Source organism: Cervus elaphus, chromosome 30 (assembly GCF_910594005.1).
Source record: "Cervus elaphus chromosome 30, mCerEla1.1, whole genome shotgun sequence".
Classification (NCBI taxonomy): domain Eukaryota; kingdom Metazoa; phylum Chordata; class Mammalia; order Artiodactyla; family Cervidae; genus Cervus; species Cervus elaphus.
Window position 1 is genome coordinate 4,128,085 of NC_057844.1, and position 21,117 is coordinate 4,149,201.

At 39.9% G+C, this 21,117-nt stretch overlaps 1 protein-coding gene across 6 annotated transcripts in view; it reads left to right on the forward strand.

Annotated features, from left to right (window-relative positions):
* The window catches only part of DIAPH3 (diaphanous related formin 3), a 530,827-nt gene that overhangs the window by 107,260 nt on the left and 402,450 nt on the right, over positions 1-21,117 (forward strand). For all 6 annotated transcript variants that reach the window (XM_043892388.1, XM_043892390.1, XM_043892386.1 and 3 more), the window contains one exon: positions 12,574-12,704. In XM_043892388.1, the coding sequence (XP_043748323.1) occupies positions 12,574-12,704 (131 nt within the window). The remainder of the gene's footprint in view (positions 1-12,573; positions 12,705-21,117) is intronic.

Below are 21,117 nucleotides of genomic sequence, written 5' to 3' on the forward strand. Positions count from 1 at the left end.
TGCTTGCTCTGTGTTTTCATGTCAGCCTAGCATACATCTCAGTTCAGTTCAGTCGTGTCTGACTCTCTGTGACCCCACAGACAGCAGCATGCCAGGCCTCCCTGTCCATCGCCAACTCCCGGAGTTTATCCAACTCATGTCCATTGAGTCGGTGATGCCATCCAACCATCCTATCCTCTGTCGTCCCCTTCTCCTCCCACCTTCAGTCTTTCCCAGCATCAGGGTCTTTTCAAATGAGTCAGTTCTTCACATCATGTGGCCAAAGTATTGGAGTTTCAGCTTCAGTACCAGTGCTTCTAATGAATATTCTGGACTGATTTCCTTTAGGATAGACTGGTTGGATCTCCTTGCAGTCCACGGGACTCTCAAGGGTCTTGTCCAACACCACAGTTCAGAAGCATCAATTCTTCGGTGCTCAGCTTTCTCTATAGTCCCACACTCACATCCATACATGACCACTGGAAAAACCATAGCTTTTGACTAGATAGACTTTTGTTGGCAAAATAATGTCTCTGCTTTTTAATATGCTGTCTAGGTTTGTCATAACTTTCCTTCCAAGGAGTAAGCATCTTTTTATTTCATTGCTGCAGTCATCATATGCAGTGATTTTGGAGCCCCCCCCCCAAAATAAATTCTGTCACCGTTTCCACTGTTTCCCCATCTGTTTGCAATGAAGTGATGGGACCGGATGCCATGATCTTAGTTTTCTGAAGGTTGAGTTTTAGGCCATTTTTTTCACTCTCCTCTTTCACTTTCATCAAGAGGCTCTTTAGTTCCTCTTCACTTTCTGCCATAAGGGTGGTGTCATCTGCATATCTGAGGTTATTGATATTTCTCCCAGCAATCTTGATTCCAGCTTGTGCTTCTTCCAGCCCAGCGTTTCTCATGATGTACTCTGCATATAAGTTAAGTAAGCAGGGTGACAATATACAGCCTTGACGTACTCCTTTCCGGATTTGGAACCAGTCTGTTGTTCCATGTCCAGCTCTAACTTTTGCTTCCTGGCCTGCATACAGATTTCTCAAGAGGCAGGTCAGATGGTCTGGTATTCCCATCTCTTTAAGAATTTTCCACAGTTTGTTGTGGTCCACACAGTCAAAGGCTTTGGCACAGTCAATAAAGCAGAAATAGATGTTTTTCTGGAACTCTCTTGCTTTTTCAGTGATCCAGCGGATGTTAGCGATTTGATCTCTGGTTCCTCTGCCTTTTCTAAATCCAGCTTGAACATCTGAAAGTTTACAGTTCACATACTGTTGAAGCCTGGCTTGGAGAAATTTGAGCATTACTTTATTAGTGTGTGAGATGAGTGCAATTGTGCAGTAGTTTGAAGATTCTTTGGCATTGCCTTTCTTTGGGACTGGAATGAAAACTGACCTTTTCCAGTCCTGTGGCCACTGCTGAGTTTTCCAAATTTGCTGGCATATTGAGTGCAGCACTTTCACAGCATTGTCTTTTAGGATTTGAAATAGCTAAACTGAAATTCCATCACTTCCACTGGCTTTGTTCGTAGTGATGCTTCCTAAGGCCCACTTGACTTCGTATTCCAGGATGTCTGGCTCTAGGTGAGTGATCACACCATTGTGATTATCTGGGTCATAAAGATCTTTTTTTTTTTATAGTTCTTCTATGTATTGTTGTCACCCTTTCTTAATATCTTCTGCTTCTGTTAGGTCCATACCATTTCTGTCCTTTATTGTGCCCATCTTTGCATGAAATATTCCCTCAGTATCTCTAATTTTCTGGAAGAGATCTCTAGACTTTCCCATTCTATTGTTTTCCTCTGTTTTTCTTTGCATTGATCACTGAGGAAGGCTTGCTTATCTCTCCTTGCTATTCTTTGAAACTGTGCATTCAAATGTGATCACATGGACCACAGCCTTGTCTAACTCAAGGAAACTATGAGCCATGCCATGTAGGACCACCCAAGACGGATGGGTCATGGTGGAGAGTTCTGACAAAATGTGGTCCGGTGGAGAAGGGAATGGCAAACCACTTCAGTACTCTTGCCTTGAGAACTGCATGAACAGTATTAAAAGGCAAAAAGATAGGACACTGAAAGATGAACTTCCCAGGTCGGTAGGTGCTCATTACGCTACTGGAGAAGAGTGGAGAAATAACTCCAGAAAGAATGAAGAGATGGAGCCAAAGCAAAAAGAACACCCAGCTGTGGATGTGACCAGTGATGGAAGTAAAGTGTGATGCTACAAAGAGCAATATTGCATAGGAACCTGGAATGTTAGGTCCGTGAATCAACGAAAATTGGAAGTGGTCAAACAGGAGATGGCAAGAGTGAACGTCGACATTTTAGGAATCAGTGAACTAACATGGACTGGAATGGGAGAATTTAACTCAGATGACCATTATATCTACTACTGTGGGCAGTAATCCCTCAGAAGAAATCGAGTAGCCATCAAGTCAACAAAAGAGTCTGAAATGCAGTACTTGGATGCAATCTCAAAAACGACAGAATGATTTCTGTTCATTTCCAAAGCAAGCCATTCAATATCACAGTAATCCAAGTCTATGCCCAGTATTACTATGCTTCAGTAATGCTGAAGAAGCTGAAGTTGAATGGTTCTATGAAGACCTACAATACCTTCTAGAACTAACACCCCAAAAAGATGTCCTTTTCATTATAGGGGACTGGAATGCAAAAGTAGGAAGTCAAGAGATACCTGGGATAACAGGCAAGTTTGGCCTTGGAGTACAGAATGAAGCAGGGCAAAGGCTAATAGAGTTTTGCGAAGAGAACGCACTGGTCATAGCAAATAGCCTCTTCCAACAACACAAGAGAAGACTCTGCACATGGACATCACCAGATGGTCAACACCAAAATCAGATTGATTATATTCTTTGCAGCCAAAGATCGAGAAGTTCTATAATGTCATCAAAAACAAGACCCAGAGCCTACTGTGGCTCAGATCATGAATTCCTTATTGCCAAATTCAGAGTAAATCGATGAAAGTACGGAAAACCACTTGACCATTCTGATATAACCTAAACCAAATACCTTAGGATTATACAGTGGAAGTGACAAATAGATTCAAGGGATTAGATCTGATAGGGTGCCTGAAGAACTAAGGACAGAGGTTTGTTACACTGTACAGGAGGCAGTGATCAAGACCATCCTGACGAAAAAGAAATGCAAAAAGGCAAATTGGTTGTCTGAGGAGGCCTTACAAATAGCTGGGAATAAAAGAGAAGCAGAAGGCAAAGGAGAAAAGGAAAGATATACCCGTCTGAAGCATGCGTCTGGGAGGAAGCATACAGCCACACTGATGAGTGTTTTCTGAATGACCACAGATGACAGAGTGAGCGTTCAACAGGTATTCTACCGCGTGACCCTTGTCAGTGTCCTTTTTTGCTTTCTGAAAATGGTCTCTTATCTTCTCTCATACCTGCAGCTTTGCACCCTGACTTCTAGCTGATTGTATTGCTGCTTCTGTCATTGAGACTGTCGATGTAATCAGAATAGAACTACCTTACTTCCTAATCACCAGATCTGACAATCTACCTGAATCTCTCCCCTTTGATTCTGCTTTTGCTTTTTCAGAGTGCAGTTTCCTTGCTTCTGTGTAAAGTCAATCCTTCCTCTTATGAAGTAGGTCACACCAGGAAAATCCTTAAGGAGTTCTGGTTGTTATTGTTTCCTTGTTTGTCTTCCTGCATCTGTACTTATCCTTTGCATCCACCAGGGTCTTCCTGTCTGCTTGGGTTATTCCCATCAATATGCAAACAGGATGTGGTTTTCCCCTCATCCGCGATACCATGCCACAGGGGTTCCTTTCTATCTACTTTTCCTGGTTCTTTGCTGTCGTTTACGGAATCTTCTTAGAAAAGTTGCCCATTCTTCTTGCTTTCTTATTGAACTTCTGATCTGGCTTATCTCTAGTCCACCACTGAAGCTGCTCTTATCAAGGTCACAGTAATCAGTAGGTGGTGAGAGCATTCACTTAGTTGTTGACACCTATAGCTTTCTCATCATCTTTGCGTTTTCATTCTTTGACATCTCACCCCTCCCATTCAGACTGTCTGTAATTCTAATCTGATCTTCCTTCATACTGAGCAAATCTATGGCTTCCATCACTGGCTCTGTATACTAGGCTGCTTTCAGCTCTTGACCAGACGATGCAAAAGACAGATTCTAATTCGTTTCCTTGTTTCATGTTTTGCCTATGTCTGTTGCCACACAGTAGCTAGAATAATCTTCTAAAAATGTTTATTGCGTGTCATAATTTCTGTTCTTGGTACTCTCAAACGTTTTTCCGTCTATTCAGAATAAAACCTAAAGTCTCTACCAAGGTTTGTAAGACTGCCTGGGACCAGGAAACTTTCTTAAAGGGCCAGCTCCAAAGCAGTTCAGGCTTGTGTGTTATGTGTGGTCTCGGTTGCTTTGCTGCTGCCCCTCCTCTTCTGTCTTCTCTTCCTCTTCTCTTCTGAATTGCAAGCTTTTAGAAATGCGAAAACCATTCTTAGCTGAAATCATATGAAAACATTTGGCCGTGGGCTGTGGTTTGTCAATCCCCTGCCTGTTTTATCTGTCCCGTCATCTATAACTCTTTGCCACCCTGACTGGGATTCAGATGAGTTTCCTTGCTGTCCTTCAGATATGCCAAGTTCCCTCCTGCCTTAGTGCTTTATATTTGCTCTTCTCTTTGCTTGAAAGACCCTTCTCCCAGAATGCCCGAGCTCCTTTCCTTTCTTCATTTTGCTCTCTCCTCAGATTTTCTGTCTTCTTTTTTTTTTTTTTTTTTTTTAAATTTATTTATTTATTTGGCTGCACTGAATCTCAGCTCTGGCACTTTGGATTTTTGTTGCACCATTAGGACTCTCTAGTCGTAGGACACAAGCTTCACTGCTCTGTGGCATGTGGAGTCTTAGTTTCCTGACCAGGGATTGAATCTGTGTCCCCTGAGTTTCAAGGTGGACTCTCAATCACTGGATGACCAAGGGAGTCCCTAGGTTTTATTTTCTCAGACAGAAAAAAATGTCATTTGCTCAGACCTATGACTCTTAAATAGCTGCTTCCCCTATTACTCATTCTTTTTCTTCTATCTTCCCAATTTAGGTAGTTAGCACTACATTTTTGCTCATGCCTAATACTTAGGAGTCATTGTTGACTTTTATTTCACCATTGTTTCCACATGATACAAACAATGTCTGATACATAGTAGGTACTCAATATGTCGTTTAAGTAATAAATAGTAGTTAAGGTTATTTTTTAAAATGATTTATTTGGCTTTATTTATTGATTCAGCATCCCAGCTAATAAATAGAAAAGCATTCCGAGGAATTGTACAAAATGGAAGGTTTTTACAGAAGGAAGGGGTGGTGTGTAAGGAAGTTTTCAGCAAAAGAAAGAACTTTTTCAGTCCCAGTCATCTCTTCTTTTCAGGGTAATCGGGAAGGAAGGGGGTCTTCTATGCAGATTGCCTCACTAGTGCTTAATGGGAAATTTCAGATTTGCCTGTCTATAGGTTGTATCCTTGGAAAGATAGAAACTCCAATCAAGTCTTGGTTTGTGTCCTGGGGGCAAAGACTCCATTTTGGGTCTGTTTCTTCTGTTTTTTTTTTTTTAAAAAAAACCAGCAATTGTTTATGTTCTGCTGGTATCATCACTATCTGAGTATCAGAAGGGCCATCTTACACTTTCTTGATAGTCCTAAAACTTCACATTGATGTCCGTTAGAAAAAAAAGCACCTGTGCTTCAAAGATGTTAAAATATAGGGGAAAGTGCTCATGCTAGATTTGATGAAATAGGATCCATGCTATATTACCTTGGACTTAAGGCTCAACTTCCTGCTCTTTAAAATGAAAACAGTACAGTCTACCACCTAAGACTTACGAGGTGTAAGAAATTATATCAACATAGTACCTGGTATAATACCGGTGTATTATGTATAATACTGGGTGTATCACTCGGGGTCCAGCCAGACAAAGAAGAACCACTCCAAGTATGTAAAACACAGAATTTAATGCTGGCCATTGGTGACGCCGTGACAGGGGCAATGAACGGACGGGGAAACCAAGAGAGGACAGTGAGACAACCGAGAGGTTAGCAGAAACAAGGAGCTGCCCGCACTCCTGATCTGGAGGGACGGGTGGAGGAGGTGACATGAATGGAGCCTGGGGAGCACCGTCCTGTGGGAGCCGGCACCACGCAGCCTGTCGGTGCAGGAGCTGGGGCCGCAGGGGCGCCAGAGCTCACACAGGACCGGAACGAGAAAGCGCCTGGCTTTTCCCTCCCTCCCACCTTCCAGTCTCCTGCCCCTGACCCCCGTTGGCCAAACCCACGCCTGAAGGCAGCTGCTCTGGAAGCCTGAGAAGCTGCGTCCTGCAGGGACAGCGCAGAGCCCAGCAGAGGGCAGGGGCGGGATCTGCACGAGGGAGAGCAGCCAGTCCACAGGATGAGGGTGGCCGGCCTTGGGTGCGGCCTGGCCGCGCAGCTGTGTCCGACTCCTGCAGCCCCATGCGCTGCAGCCCACCAGGCTCCTCTGTCCGTGGGATTCTCCAGGCAGGAGTACTGCGGTGGGCTTCCGTCTCCTTCTTGGTAAAACAGGCTTGGTTAAAATCTTTATTCTGATCTGATACAGTGGCATTCTGAGATAGATTTCTAAGCTCAGGCATGTTCTCCTCTGAAATCTCATGAGGGCTTCTACTGCAGATAGATGCCGTTCTGGGTCACCGAGCTCACAGCTCGGCCAGAGTGGAGTTGCAGCGTGGCGGAGTCAGGACAACCGGACTCTGCTCTGGGGCTCTCCAGGGCTTCTGAGTGACCCTTGTGGAGGGCCACAGTCTCTGGACTCACCCTTGAAAAACGTAAATCACAGTTCTCAGGCGGTTTTCTCTCGCCCACAACACACTCCACTTGGCTGTTCATCTTTGCAACCCCCTGTCTAGAACTCTCTCCAGTGCTTTTTGAAAGAAAGGAGGGGATAGTCTTAAGAAAATAGATAACGCACCTAAGGTCACGGAATTGGCAAATCGTAAGGAATTCAGTCTCCACTCATCCTGCTTCAGGGCCGCTGGTTCTTTTTGTGCCTGGGGCCTCTTCTGGTCCAGGAAGGCTTGCGCAGAGAAAGGCAGGAGTGACAGCCACCAAAACCCCGGGCACCAGGTGGTGTGCTGGGAGCAGTGAGTGCCGACTGGAGTGTCAGCGGGGTGGGTGAGCACGCGTGCACACACTCCACTGTATGGCTATACAGCACCTTGCATTGTTCCCAGTCTTTGGCTTTTATGAATAAAGCTGTTCTGAATGTCATAGGGAATTTTTTCCCCTCCTGCTTAACGCCTCGCTGTCTACTTGCTGAGTTGGTATATATTTAGCTTTAAAAGAAATCTCTATCTGTTTTGTAGGGTGCTGCGGCCATTTCACGTCCCTACTAGTTGTGTGGGAGCGTTTCAGGTGCTTCACACCCTCACCGTTCTGGGGGTGTGTGTGTGTGTGTGTGTGTGTGTGTGTGTGTGTGTGTGTGTGTGTGTGTGTGTGTGTGTGTGTGTGTGTGTGTGTGTGTGTGTGTGTGTGTGTGTGTGTCTGGGGGTGTGTGTGTGTCTGGGGGTGTGTGTGTGTCTGGGGGTGTGTGTGTGTGTGTGTGTAGTATTATTTTGTTTCTGGTTTTGTTTTGCAATTCCCTGATTACAAATGATCCTGAATATCATTTCTTGTGCTTATTGTCCATTCATATGTCTTCTCTTGTTAAGTCTTTTATTCATGTTTTTAATTGGACTGTTTTTCTTATTACGATTGAGTTGTAGGAGTTTGTTAAATGGTCTGAATAGAAATCTTTTATGAGATATATTTATATTAGGAGATGAAGTCTCCTGTGGACCCTAGATATTCCTGTATATTCTTTCTGGTTATGCCAGCATGCAAGGCCTGAGGGTTGTTTATCCAGATAATTTTTCAGGATTGTGTTCACAGTGAATCAACCTTAGAGATCACCTTAGAGAGGGCTTCCCTTGTGGCTCATCTGGTAAAGAATCCGCCTGCAATGTGGGAAACCTGGATTTGATCTCTGGGTTGGGAAGATCCCCTGGAGAAGGGAAAGTCTACCCACTTCAGTATTCTGGCTTGGAGAATTCCACGGACTGTATAATCCATGGGGTCTCAAAGAGTTGGCCTGAGCAACTTTCACTTTCACAACCTTAGAGATGAGGTTGTATCTCTGTGGATGATTAATGGTCTTGTTACTATTCACTATAACAGTGGTGATTACCCTCAGCTCAGGGTTCTTCTCTTGTAATATTGAACATGATCCATTGCATGTGTAGACATCCACCATCATCCGTTTGGGCCTTCGTTTGGGTTGGGGAACCCACATGTGTGATAGAGTCCTTTTGTATCTAACTCAGGAGCCTTAAGTTTTCCCTCGGTACTCAGGAAGCAGCAGCAGGCTAATTTAGCTTGTATATAGAGTAGAATATGAAACTCCGCATAGTTCTTGACATGTATTGCAGTGTCTTCTCAGTCTGTGGCTTACCTTTCATTTTAAGGACACTGTCTTAATAAAAGAGTCTTTTGAGAAGTGGAACATTTACATTTTGATGAAATCCAGTTTTATAGTTCGTGCCTTTTGTATCCTAAGGAATCTTTGCTTTCCCCAGGATAGTGAAGGTTTTCACTATGTTTTCTTCTAGACATTTTATAATTTTAGCTTTTCTAGGTTCACATTCTTTCATATGGATGTTCGGTTATTCCAGCACTGATTACTGAAAAGATTGTTAATACCTGATTGAATTACATTGAGATCTTTGTTGAGAATCATTCATTACATAGATTCAAGTATATGTCTATACTTTGTTCTGTTCCATTAACTTTGATTACTGTAGCGTTTCAGTAAATATTGAAATCAGATGAAATAAGTCCCCAACTTTATTTTTTTCAAAATTATTCTGCTGTAGATTCCCTGCATTTCCATATTAATTTTAGAAACTGCTTCTCAATTTCTTCAAAAAAGCTTGCTAGCATGTTGATGGTTATTATGTTGACTCTGTAGATTATTTTTCAAAAGCTGTTTTTCTTAATGGATTTCTTGAGATTGATCCATGAACATGGTATAACATTTTTATTTATTTAGGTCATCTTGTCTCCACAGTGTTACAGTTTTTAATGTGTAGATATTTCTCTTCTTTTGTTAAAATTTTTCTTAATGATTTTGTATTTTTTGATGCTATTAGAAATCATTTATTTAAAAGTCTTGCTTTCCAGTTGCTGGTAGTATTTAGAAATAAGAATTACTTTTCTATGTTGAGTTGTATTCTGTGACCTTGGTAAATTCCTGTAGACAATCTTGTTTACTTATAGAGAGATCTCCTTCTTCCTCTCTAATCTGTGTGTCTGCTGCTGTTATTACTGACCTTGCTGTATTCCTGAATGGGAGTGATGGGAGCCAACATTGCTTCTCATATTCCCAATTTTAGGGGCAGCCAATATGTTGATTTGGCTAACATGGAAATTATAGTAGCTGGAAGACTTTATGAATGGAGGCATTCTGTTCATTGACTGCCCTATTCTGTGTCACTAAAGCGAATTAAAGCGTTGTTAAGGTTTTGGGATGCCTGCACTCATCTCTCTAGGAACTTTGCGGTGAGGATCCCATGGGATGTGAATTCAGCTAGCTCTCATTTCATGGACTGTCATCATTTGGTTCAATTTAATTTACTTATAACTGTAGCCAGAGGGAGGGAGAGTAGAATTTCTAATGTTTTTATAAGTCTTTATGTTTTGTATATTTTATAACAGAAGTCCAAGGCAATATTGAAAGGTTACAAGTTTAAATATATCAGAATAAGCACATAATTTACATACATTGAGTAGCTCTCATAAGAAGCTGTTCAGGGACTTAAAAGTGGCTGTCTTTTAAGTGAGATAGGGCTAAAGAGGTGGGCAGGTGGCTTTTTATTTATTTTTAAAATACCTTTATATCACTTTTAATCCAAATGCACTTATTGCTTGTTATTCTTATATTGTAGAAGTATTTACTTTAAATACTGGGGTTTACCCAAATATTGTTGAAGGAAACAGTTCATCTGTTCAGTCTTGGTTTATTTTGATTCTACCAAAGTTGTAATTCTTTTCAATAATAAATTCAGAAAGGACTACAAAAGATTATCTAGTTTAACCTTCATTGATATATATTTGGCTAGAATTATTGGCCTGGCAGCCTACATCAGAAACTTGAAAAAAATTACAATACAAAAAAATTGTAAGCAAACGAAATGCTCATTATGGTGTAAATTAGGTAAGTAGTAGTATGTTAATCCTGGAAGAAGGCATGGCAACCCACTCCAGTATTCTTGCATGGAGAATCCCATGGACAGAGGAGCCTGGTGGGTTACAGTCCATGGGGTCACAAAGAGTCGGACGCAACTGAGCAAGTAAGCGCGGCACAGCACAGTCTGTTAATAATAGTCTGTGGGCAGAAAGAAAATAATTTTCTTTGGGAATTAAGTATTAATACTGGAATATGTTCTTTAAATATTACTCAATGGTAAAATATATATTTTTATAAGTAAAGTATGTTTAAGTTTGAAAGTTTATATATTATATATATAATGTAGGGGAAAAATACTTAAGACATAGAAATATCAAACTAATAGTTATTTTTAGACATTTTTTCTTTGTTTTTCTGTTTTCCAAATCTGTGTTGAACAAGAAACAGATTCGTAATTTAAGCAAAGAGATGGATAAATGATATACTGGTACAAGTTGAATGTATTCTCTTTTTAATGAGAGATAGCATAGTCACTAATTAAAAAATCTGATATTTTCAGTTTTCTCACCATTTCATTTTTCGTGTCATTTTTATTTTATCATTTTGTTCTTTGAGATTTTGCTCTGAAATTTTCTTTAGTAAATTAGGACTTGCTGATTATGAAAATCGCCTGTTTCCCAGGGCTAACTTGTTTTACTTTATTGGGAATGTTTCCTTGTGCAATAGTGTAGCAAAAAAATGAAAAAGAAATGGGAAAAATACATCTAATTTCCTACCATCCCAACTAATCTACTTTTGGACAGGTACAGATCCTTTCCTTCCCCTTGGATTTATAATCTGTAATTTAAATAGAATTCTGAAGTCTACTGTTAGCTGGACATCCTCATCTTAGACGTCCATCTGGTAGATGGACGTCCTCATGTGGTCCATGTGGACCATACACATACCTGTTCAACGGTCTTTCTGCTTCTGATGCCTCTGATTGCCGAGTGGAAGTCCAGGCTCTTTGGTGGCCTGTAAAGCCTACAGTCCTCTCTATCACAGCTCTTTTTCCAGACTTCTACAAGGTTCAAGCTCTCACATTCTTCAGACTTTGATTCTAACATTTGAGTCCTTCAGAGTCTTCTCTAGGAGACTTTTCTTTGACCACCCTGTTTGAAGTTCACCCCACTTGCTATGCTGCTTATTCCTCCTATTGCTTGTTTTTCTCTACAGCACTCAGCACTATCTACAGTTGGATGTGTTTTGATCACTTTTCAGTTGTTGTCGGTCTGTGGAGAGTGAAGTTCTGTGCAGGCAGCGGTTTTTGTCTCTTGCTCACGGGTCCTTTTTCAGCACGTAGGACCTTGGCTGGTGCTGACTGGACCTGACGTGTGTGGAGTAATGAGTGAGCGCCAGCCCCTCTCCCCTGTGCTCCGTGCTGCTGCTGGTGTGACAGGCTGTTTGTGGAGTGGCGCTCCCTGCTCTAGGACCTGGCCTCTCATTTGCAATTGTATGTGCGTTCGTATATTTTTGGGGGTGTGCTCATGTGTTATGTTTTTGTCTGAAAGGTATTCTTGACTCAGTCTGCCTCCTTAACTCTTCTTTACCTTCCCTTGGCTTCTTCCCTTATCCCTCTGCCAAGTTGGCTCTTCTTCCTTTGAGCCTTTGGTGTCATGTTAGAGAAATGAGGAGCTTCCCTTGTGGCTCAGATGGTAAAGAATCTGCCTGCAGTGCAGGAGATCTAGGTTTGATTCATGGGTCGGGAAGATGCCCCTGGAGAAGGGAATGGCTACCCACTCCAGTGTTCTTGCCTGGAGAAATCCATGGACAGAGGAGACTGGTAGCCTACAGTCCATGGGGTTGCACAGAGTTAGACCCGAGTTAGCGCTGGAGGAATTAGACTGCATTGAAAAGTACTGTTTTTTCGCTTGGGTTTCTCCTTCCAGACTTAGATTTTGATAATCTCTGTGTCTGTAATGCCTCGAACTAGATGCTTAATAATTTATAGCTTTTTCTGTATTGCTTAGAATATTTATTTTAATGGAGTTATTCTTATAGGGTTTGGTTTTATTTTACATGTTCCTAAAACACATTGGTATATTTTTGGATATTTCCTTTGTTTTCCATGATAGTCTGGATTTGACAAGGCAATTACTTTATAATTTGAAAACCTGTTGATGATGTATTGCTATGTTTCATGGATACCATGGATTGTGAATTTATAGATTTATGGGCAGAAGTAAGGAAATCATTCTCTCAGTAATACTATGAGTAACGGTGTATTGCTGTTAATGTGAAAGGTGGGATTAATGCAGTTGTAACTATTTTAATAATCTTCACACAGCATGAAGTCAGTTTTTTTAACTTATTTTTCAGGGAAGTCTTAAGAGTAATCGACAGATCTCACCTCAGGAATTCATCTATGAACTGAAGATGGGGTCTGCGGATGAGAGACTCTTCACGTACCTGGAGTCCCTCCGCGTGTCTCTGACAAGTAATCCTGTGAGGTAATTCGTCTGTCTGAACATGAGGGCATGTTACTGAATTAAACAGATGCTATGATCTGTCACTTTTACACTTCATGGTGTCTGTGAATAAATAGCTGGTCTACCTCAACAACTTCTCAGGGTAACAGTTGAATACATAATATTTATATGCATGTGGAAATATAGTCTCAATATACATTTTGTATTTATTACTGAGTAATATATAGCTTGTGGACTTTTTAAAAAATCATGCTTTTTTTTTTTCTCAGAATTTTTAAAAACTTAAGCTGTTTTTCAGAAGAGAATTAATCATGATCAGAAACTATTGATTTAACGTGGCTGAGTTTCACTCTGAATTTTGGCATTGTATATATACTGGCTCATTCCTGTTTGACGTAGCAAGAAATACCAATAATTTGTTTTTTTCTTTTATTGGAAGGGGTATCTTTTATAGGAGCCCATGGGTTAGTGTTGTCAGGTTTAGCAAATAAAAATATAGGATGCCTAGAAAAATCTGGACTTTAGACATATTTACAGTAAGAAATTATTTGTTATTTTTTCATAAATCCAGATTTCACTAGGTGCTCTGTATCTAGCCATACTACAGTAGGTGCCTTGATAAACCCATTTTTAGACTTTTTAGCCCAGCATAGTCTTTAAAACTTTTAAATAGGAGTGGTTATAAAATGAGCAGTCATAGAATTTCCAAGCTGTAAGAGTCTAAGGTAGATTAGTTTTGATTTCTTATTTGTATAATAAATGAATGATTATTTCTATGTAAATATATATATATAAATATATTCTAGTTTTCTCTTTATATGCATATATATGTATATGTGTATGCGTGTATGAAAGATAGACAAGGGGCCAGAATGACTAACTATGGTTGGAGGTTAATGATCTGTAAAAGAATTTTTTTGATATTCTGATATTCTGGATATTTCTTAATTTTGGCTACAGTAAGATAAAAATCCTTGACAGTATAATTTTTAAAATAAAAAGACCCTACCTGCTGAGAGACATGAGAGTGAGGTTTAACTAAGGAGTGTGAAGAGTGAGCAAAGAATCTCTATTATTTCAACTTTATCTTTATTTTTCCATATTTTACCATTTTAGTCTGTTCTCTAGGGTGTAAGGAGAAGGAAATGGCAACCCACTCCAGTATTCTTGCCTGGAGAATCCTATGGACAGAGGAGCCTGGTGGGCTGCTGTCTATGGGGTCGCACAGGGTTGGACATGACTGAAGTGACTTAGCAGCAGCAGCAGCTAGGGTGTAAATTTATGGTGAGCATGAGATCAGGGACTTCATATGTCCTAATATTTATTTGACAGGTGTAAGTCATACATGAAGAGTTCTAGTTTCCGTTTTTATCTGTACTGTTAAATGGTATCATTTAAAAACTGTGGATGAGCACCTGCTGTTTTCTAAGCACCATCTTAGATATGTGGCTTGAATAAACAGCAGAGGAGGTCCAGGCCCTGTTCCTGTAGAGTTTAAATGTAGGAAGAGGGTATGTTGGGGTCAACTGAGGTGCTATACTCATTTTCAGTTTATATGGCAGCCACCTGACACTGGAGATAATCATGGAATTTCAGTATAATTAGAAGTAGACTCTCCCATTGCCTCATCTTCTTATTTTGAATATTTAAACATGTTAGTGAAAAAAGCTGTGAGCGGACTGTCTGTGTGAAGCATGTTACAAGCATGTTACAATAGATTTAGCATTTCCTGTGATTCTACCTAAAGGCACTGGGAGAGGATGCTGTGTGTTTCATTTGAATCTTGTTTCAAAAATAAAAATTTGTGGAATTATTTCCTCGAGAGTGGCCAGTTCTAGAATATATTATCAGGAAGTCACAAGTATTTGTTTCCTATGAAATAGTATTTTTGATTGGAAAGAATAGAAAACCATATTATTAGAGAAATTTTTCTGAAATCATGGTGCTTTATGTAGAAAGAAAACTGAGATACTCAATAACATTTCTGTGCCCAGTGCTCCAGTTAGAGGAAAAACTTAGCTGAACATGTAAAACTTGAATCTGTTTCTCTGATCAAATCTTTGGACTTTGCAGTTAGTTACAATGCAGTTAGCTGATAAAGTCAATTTTTCATATTTTCTTTTTAATACATTATGTGATTAAATTTCAAGAGAGAAGGAATTCCAACTTTTTGTAAGCTTTTGAGATTATTATTAGATCTGTAGGATTACTGAGAAAATCAGAGTTAAATTTTTTATGTCCGTGAATACAATTGAAAAGGAAGCAAGTGAACTGATGATGGTTTGGGATCAAGATTTATTTAAATCAAAAATCAAGGAAAAATTAGGAGCAACCCCACCCTGCCCTGGAGCCTCGTCCCTGATAGGTAATATTTTAGAGCCATTCATCAACCTCTGAAACTCTGCCTAGCAATTGTGAAGCATGTTATCCTTTGATTATCTGGATAGGGAATTATGTGTAAACTACTGCTTTAAATACCAAATTATTTGCTTTGTTTTATGAAGAGTTGATTTGAAGATCACGTAGTTCTGTTTGAAGTTTTATTGATTATTCAATATTCTTAAGGACAATTTTGAGCTTAAAGACTAGTTCCTTTATTTTTGGAACATAAGAGAATAGACCAGCTTCTTCAAGTATAACTTTTTAGTGGATGTCCACTAAAAGATGAGTCAATAATTATGTCAACAACTATCTTTGCACTTTTAAATATATGGGTGTAAAAAGGTAAAATGTACACACTAGTATCATTATGATTGATATGCGTTTTAGTCCATACTCATCTTTGCATGTAGCAAATTATAGAATGCATCTTCATTTGCCCAGTTTGACGTGGTTGTTAAGAAAAAGATTTCTGTCTCAGGAACAACAGTCTTCTTTGATCTTTGTGTTATTCACAGTTAACGTGTACATTTTGAAGTTTACTGTTACTATTTTACAAGATACAAGATACCATTATGTTAGAAGATTTTGTAATGAGATTTTGGAACTAGATTTGATTAAGTTAATAACTGTAACTTTGAGAAAATCACTTTAGGAAATTTTTTCATAAAATATAAGTTGGTAGCTCAGCTGGTAAAGAATCTGCCAGCAATGCAGGAGACCTGGGTTTGATCCCTGGGTTGGGAAGATCCCCTGGAGGAGGGAAAGGCTACCCACTCCAGTATTCTGGCCTGGAGAATCTCCATGGACAGAGGAGCCTGGCAGGCTGCAATCCATGGGGTCTCAAAGAGTCAGACTGAGTAAGTAAGCATGTATTTACTGAAAAGCAGGTAAGCAGTCTGTGTGTGTCATTATTCCATTTAATCAGTGTGTTTGGAATGTAGGTTTTCTGCATTTCTGGGCTTGAAAACACAAAACTGGTAGGAGAACTTGCTTTGGGAATTGCTGAATGTTTTGTGCCGTGCGCTGCATGTGTGAGGACAGAGATGGAAGAGCTTATGGTGAGTGATGAGATCACTGTGTTCCTTGTTGTCACCTGATCTGGAGAAAAGAAGTCAAGACCCAAATTTGAAGTTACTAATAGCTTGACTTATTATAAAAATTATTTGTATAAAATGTTTAACATTAGAAAGGCTACAGTGGCACAAATATCCACTTTACTGATGAGGCTAACCTACAGAATGTTGCCTATGACTTTGAATCTTCCATGCCCCCCTGCTCAATTCAGATCCCTTGAATTTTGGATTTATCATTTCTTTCTTTGCATTATAGATAACCATATATATATCCCTGATATTCTTGGTTTTTATATCTTTTGAGCATTACTTAAGTGGCGTCATCTTCTGTGTTCTCTTTGAAGACTTTCATTTTCCTCTCAGTTTTCATGTATTTATAGATGTTGTGTACAGCTACTCACATTTCATAACAAGCATTTTCCATAACTTTTTCTTATATTTTAAATAGTATCAGTTCAGTTCAATTGCTCTGTCATGTTTGACTCTTTGCAATCGCATGAACCATAGCACGCCGGACCTCCCTGTCCATCACCAACTCCCGGAGTCTACCCAAACCCATGTCCATTGAGTCAGTGATGTCATCCAAATGTCTCATCCTCTGTTGTCCCCTTCTCCTCTGTCTTCAACCTTTCCCAGCATCAGTGCCTTTTCCAATGAGTCAGTTCTTCACATCAGGTGGCCAAAGTGTTGGAGTTTCAGTCCTTCTAGTGAACACCCGGGACTGATCTTTAGGATGGGCTGGTTGGAACTCCTTGCAGTCCAAGGGACTCTCAAGAGTCTTCCCAACACCACAGATCAAAAGCATCAATTCTTCGGTGCTCAGCTTTCTTTATAGTCCAGCTCTCACATCCGTACATGACTACTGGAAACAACATAGCTTTGACTAGACAGACCTTTGTTGGCAAAGTAATGTCTCTGCTTTTTAATAAGCTGTCTAGTTTGGTCAAAGGACTTCCCTGGTGGCTCAGATGGTAAAGTGTCTGTCTACAGTGCAGGAGACCTGGGTTCGATCCCTGGGTCAGGAAAATTCCCTGGAGAAGGAAATGGCAACCCACTCCAGTACTATTGCTTGGAAAATCCCATGGATGGAGGAGCCTGGTAGGCTACAGTCCATGGGGTTGCAAAGAGTCAGACACAACTGAGCGACTCCACTATGGTCATAAGTTTTCTGCCAAGGAGCAAGCATCTTGTATTTCATGGCTGTAGTCAGCATCTGCATTGATTTTGGAGCCCCGCAAAATAAAATCTGTCACTATTTCCAGTGTTTCCCCATCTATTTGCTGTGAAGTGATGGGACCAGATGCCATATTAGTTTTCTGAATATTGAGTTTTAAGCCAATTTTTTCACTCTCCTCTTTCACTTTCATCAAGAGGTTCTTTAGTTCTTCTTCACTTTCTGCCATAAGGGTGGTGTCATCTGCATATCGGAGGTTATTGATATTTTTCTCCCAGCAATCTTGATTCCAGCTTGTGCTTCATCCAGCCCAGTGTTTCTTATGATGTACTCTGCATATAAGTTAAGTAAGCAGGGTGACAGTATACAGCCTTGACATACTCCTTTTCTGATTTGGAACCAGTCTGTTGTTCCATGTCCAGTTCAAACTGTTGGTTCTTGACCTGCTTGCAGATTTCTGAGGAGGCAGATCAGGTAGTCTGATATTCCCATCTCTTGAAGAATTTTCCACAGTTTCTTGTGATCCACACTGTCAAAGGCTTTGGCATAATCAGTAAAGGAGAAGTCGATGTTTTTCTGGAACTCTCTTGCTTTTTCGATCTAGTGAATGTTGGCAATTTAGCTTTGGTTCCTCTGCCTTTTCTAAATCCAGCTTGAACATCTGGAAGTTCACGGTTCACGCATTGTTGAAGCCTGGCTTGGAGAATTTTGAGCATTACTTTACTAGTGTGTGAGATGAGTTCAGTTGTCCGGTAGTTTGAACATTCTTTGGCATTGCCTTTCTTTGAGATTGCAGTGACAACTGACCTTTCCCAGTCCTGTGGCCACTGCTGAATTTTCCTAATTTGCTGGCATATTGAGTGCAGCACTTTCACAGCATCATCTTTTAGTATTTGAAATAGCTCAACTGGAATTTCATCACATGCACTAGCTTTGTTCGTAGTGATGCTTCCTAAGGCCCACTTGACTTAGCATTCCAGGATGTCTGGCTCTAGGTGAGTGATCACACCATCATGATTATATGGGTCGTAAAGATCTTTCTTGTATAGTTCTTCTGTGTATTCTTGCCACCTGTTCTTAATATTGTCTGCTTCTGTTAGGTCCATACCATTTCTGTCCTTTATTGAGCCCATCTTTGCATGAAATGTTCCCTTGGTATCTCTAATTATCTTGAAGAGTTCTCTAGTTTTCCCCATTCAATTTGTTTTCCTCTATTTCTTTGCACTGATCCCTAAGGAAGGCTTTCTTATCTCTCCTTGGTATTCTTTGGAACTCTGCATTCAAATGGGTATATCTTTCTTTTTCTGTTCCTATTTAAAGCATTCCTTTAAATAGTATACGAATGAATGCTTTTTTAAAAAAAATGTTATCTGATAATCCTTGTGTTTACTTCGTAATTCATATCAGTTTAGAAATATATTGGAATTTATGTGACGTTTCTCTTCAGAATTTCACCTTATGCTGCTTTTCCCATCGTCCTCTTCTTCCTCCTTCTGTTTATTCTTCTCCTATTCCTTTCTGTATTATTTTCCTTCTTCTTTCTCAGATTCTTTTGATAGATTTAAAATTTCTCGTTTTATTTTTCATCATTTACTAACTTGGAAGACATTCTTTTTGATCTTAAATAGAAGAGAAATTTAACATCCACATACTTAGAAAGGAAACATTGCTTGCATGTACTTATAAGGAACAGAAGAAAGCAATATCTTTTCTTCTGAACCTAAAATACATTAACACCAATCATCTTCTCTTGATTTGTATGCTAGTTCTGTGTGATATTTTAATTTTCTCTTTTTTAATATTGTAAATTGGCTGTCTTTACTACTGAGATACTTCCCGGGTGGCGCTGCTGGTAAAGAACCTGCCTGCCAATGCAGGAGACACAGGCTTGAGCCCTGCTTCTGGAACATCCCCTGGATGAGGGCATGGCAGCCCACTCCAGTGTTCTTGCCTGGAGAACCTACAGGCAGAGGAGCTTGGTGGGCTACAGTCCGAGGGGTCACAGAGAGTTGTGCCCAACTGAGGAGACTTAGCATGCAGACATGCACTGCTAATACATGCTACCGATAAGTGTTTGTGTGTGTTTATATACACGTACTCACCATTTGGTTTTGGTTCATCATTCATTTTTTTCTAATTTTATTTTTGTTTTAAATGTATCATTATATTTCCCTAGTGAGAGTACTTCAGTGGTAAAGCTTTCTTTTGTTTGAAAGTGAATTTGTTTGCCTTTACTTTTTTTGAGCAATAGTTTTCCTAAGGGCATGAAATTGTTTGATCTTTTCTTAGTAAAGTGAAGGTATTGATAGCATTTTTCTTCTGCGTTACATTGCTTTTTGGAAAAGCAGGTACTTTCTCTAAAACTTGTTCTGTTCTAAGTAATCTGCCTTTTTTCTCTGGTTTTATTAAGTCTTGTTTTTGATGTTCTCTAGTTTGTTCTATGTGTCAAGGTGGATTTTTTCTTCTTTAGTTTTACTAGGGATTTTTTTTTGGGTTTCCTGAGTATGAATGGTGTCTTTAATAAATTCTGTGAAAATATCAGCCATCAACTCTTTGAATATTGACTGCCCTCCCCATTTTGTGTGTTTTCTATGTTCTTACTCCATATAGTGTTATTTCCTAACCTCTTTTGAAGTTTTGTCTGTTTCTCTGTACTGTTAATATATTTTTAAGTTTCCCAATTATTTTTTTTCCATTGTCTAATCTGCTGTTTAATTTGTATGTTGTATATTACATTTCTGCCCCATTATAATTTCATCCCTAGACGCTTGCTTCTTGGAAGAAAAGCTATGACCAACCTAGACAGCATATTAAAAAGCAGACACATTACTTTTCCAGCAAAGGTCCGTCTAGTCAAAGCTATGGTTTTTCCTGTAGTCATGTATGGATGTGAGAATTGGACTGTAAAGAAAGCTGAGTGCCAAAGAATTGTTGCTTTTGAACTGTGGTGTGGGAGAATACTCTTGAGAGTTCCTTGGACTGCAAGGAGATCCAACCAGTGCATCCTAAAGGAAATCAGTCCAGAATATTCATTGGAAGGACTGATGCTGAAGCCAAAACTCCAATACTTTGTCCACCTGATGCGAATAACTGACTGATTGGAAAAGACCCTGATGATGGGAAAGCTTGAAGGAGGGTGGAGAAGGGGGCAACAGAGGATGAGATAGACGATTGGATGGCATCACCAACTCAATGGACATGGGTTTGGGTGGATTCCGGGAGTTGGCGATGGACAGGGAGGCCTGGCGTGCTGCATTTCACAGGGTCACAAACAGGTGGACATGACTGAGCAGCTGAACTGACCAGAATACTGTATCTTTATTCATAACTTTTGCTTTGTTACTTTTGTGCTGTTTATTATTTCTCTAAATATGTGACATATTTTATACCCTTTGACTGTAATTCCAGCAAATAGAGGTCTCCCAGGCCTACTCCTGGAGTTTTTTCCTGCTCGACTTGTTTCTCTCGTTTGTCTCTGTGTCTTTAATTTTAGAATGTGTCCTCCTGTTCCTTGGAGCTTTTTCTTTGAGATTTATTTCGAAGATATTTTGAATTAATCTAAATGAATTAGTCTAATTAAATTTTTGTTTTTCTATTACTGAGTGCATAGTGACCGAGGGCTGCCTTAAAATAAGTGGATTTTTTTTCCCCTCCATATACATATGCAAGGTTGGGTTATGAATTATCAGAAGACATTTGCCTTGATGTCCCCCTTTACTGGGTTGTTTATTGCTGGTCTCTTTCTTACTGAAGGTGTGGCCTTTTGAGAGCCTTGTGTGTCTCAGGCTTGATGGTGGCTTGAGGC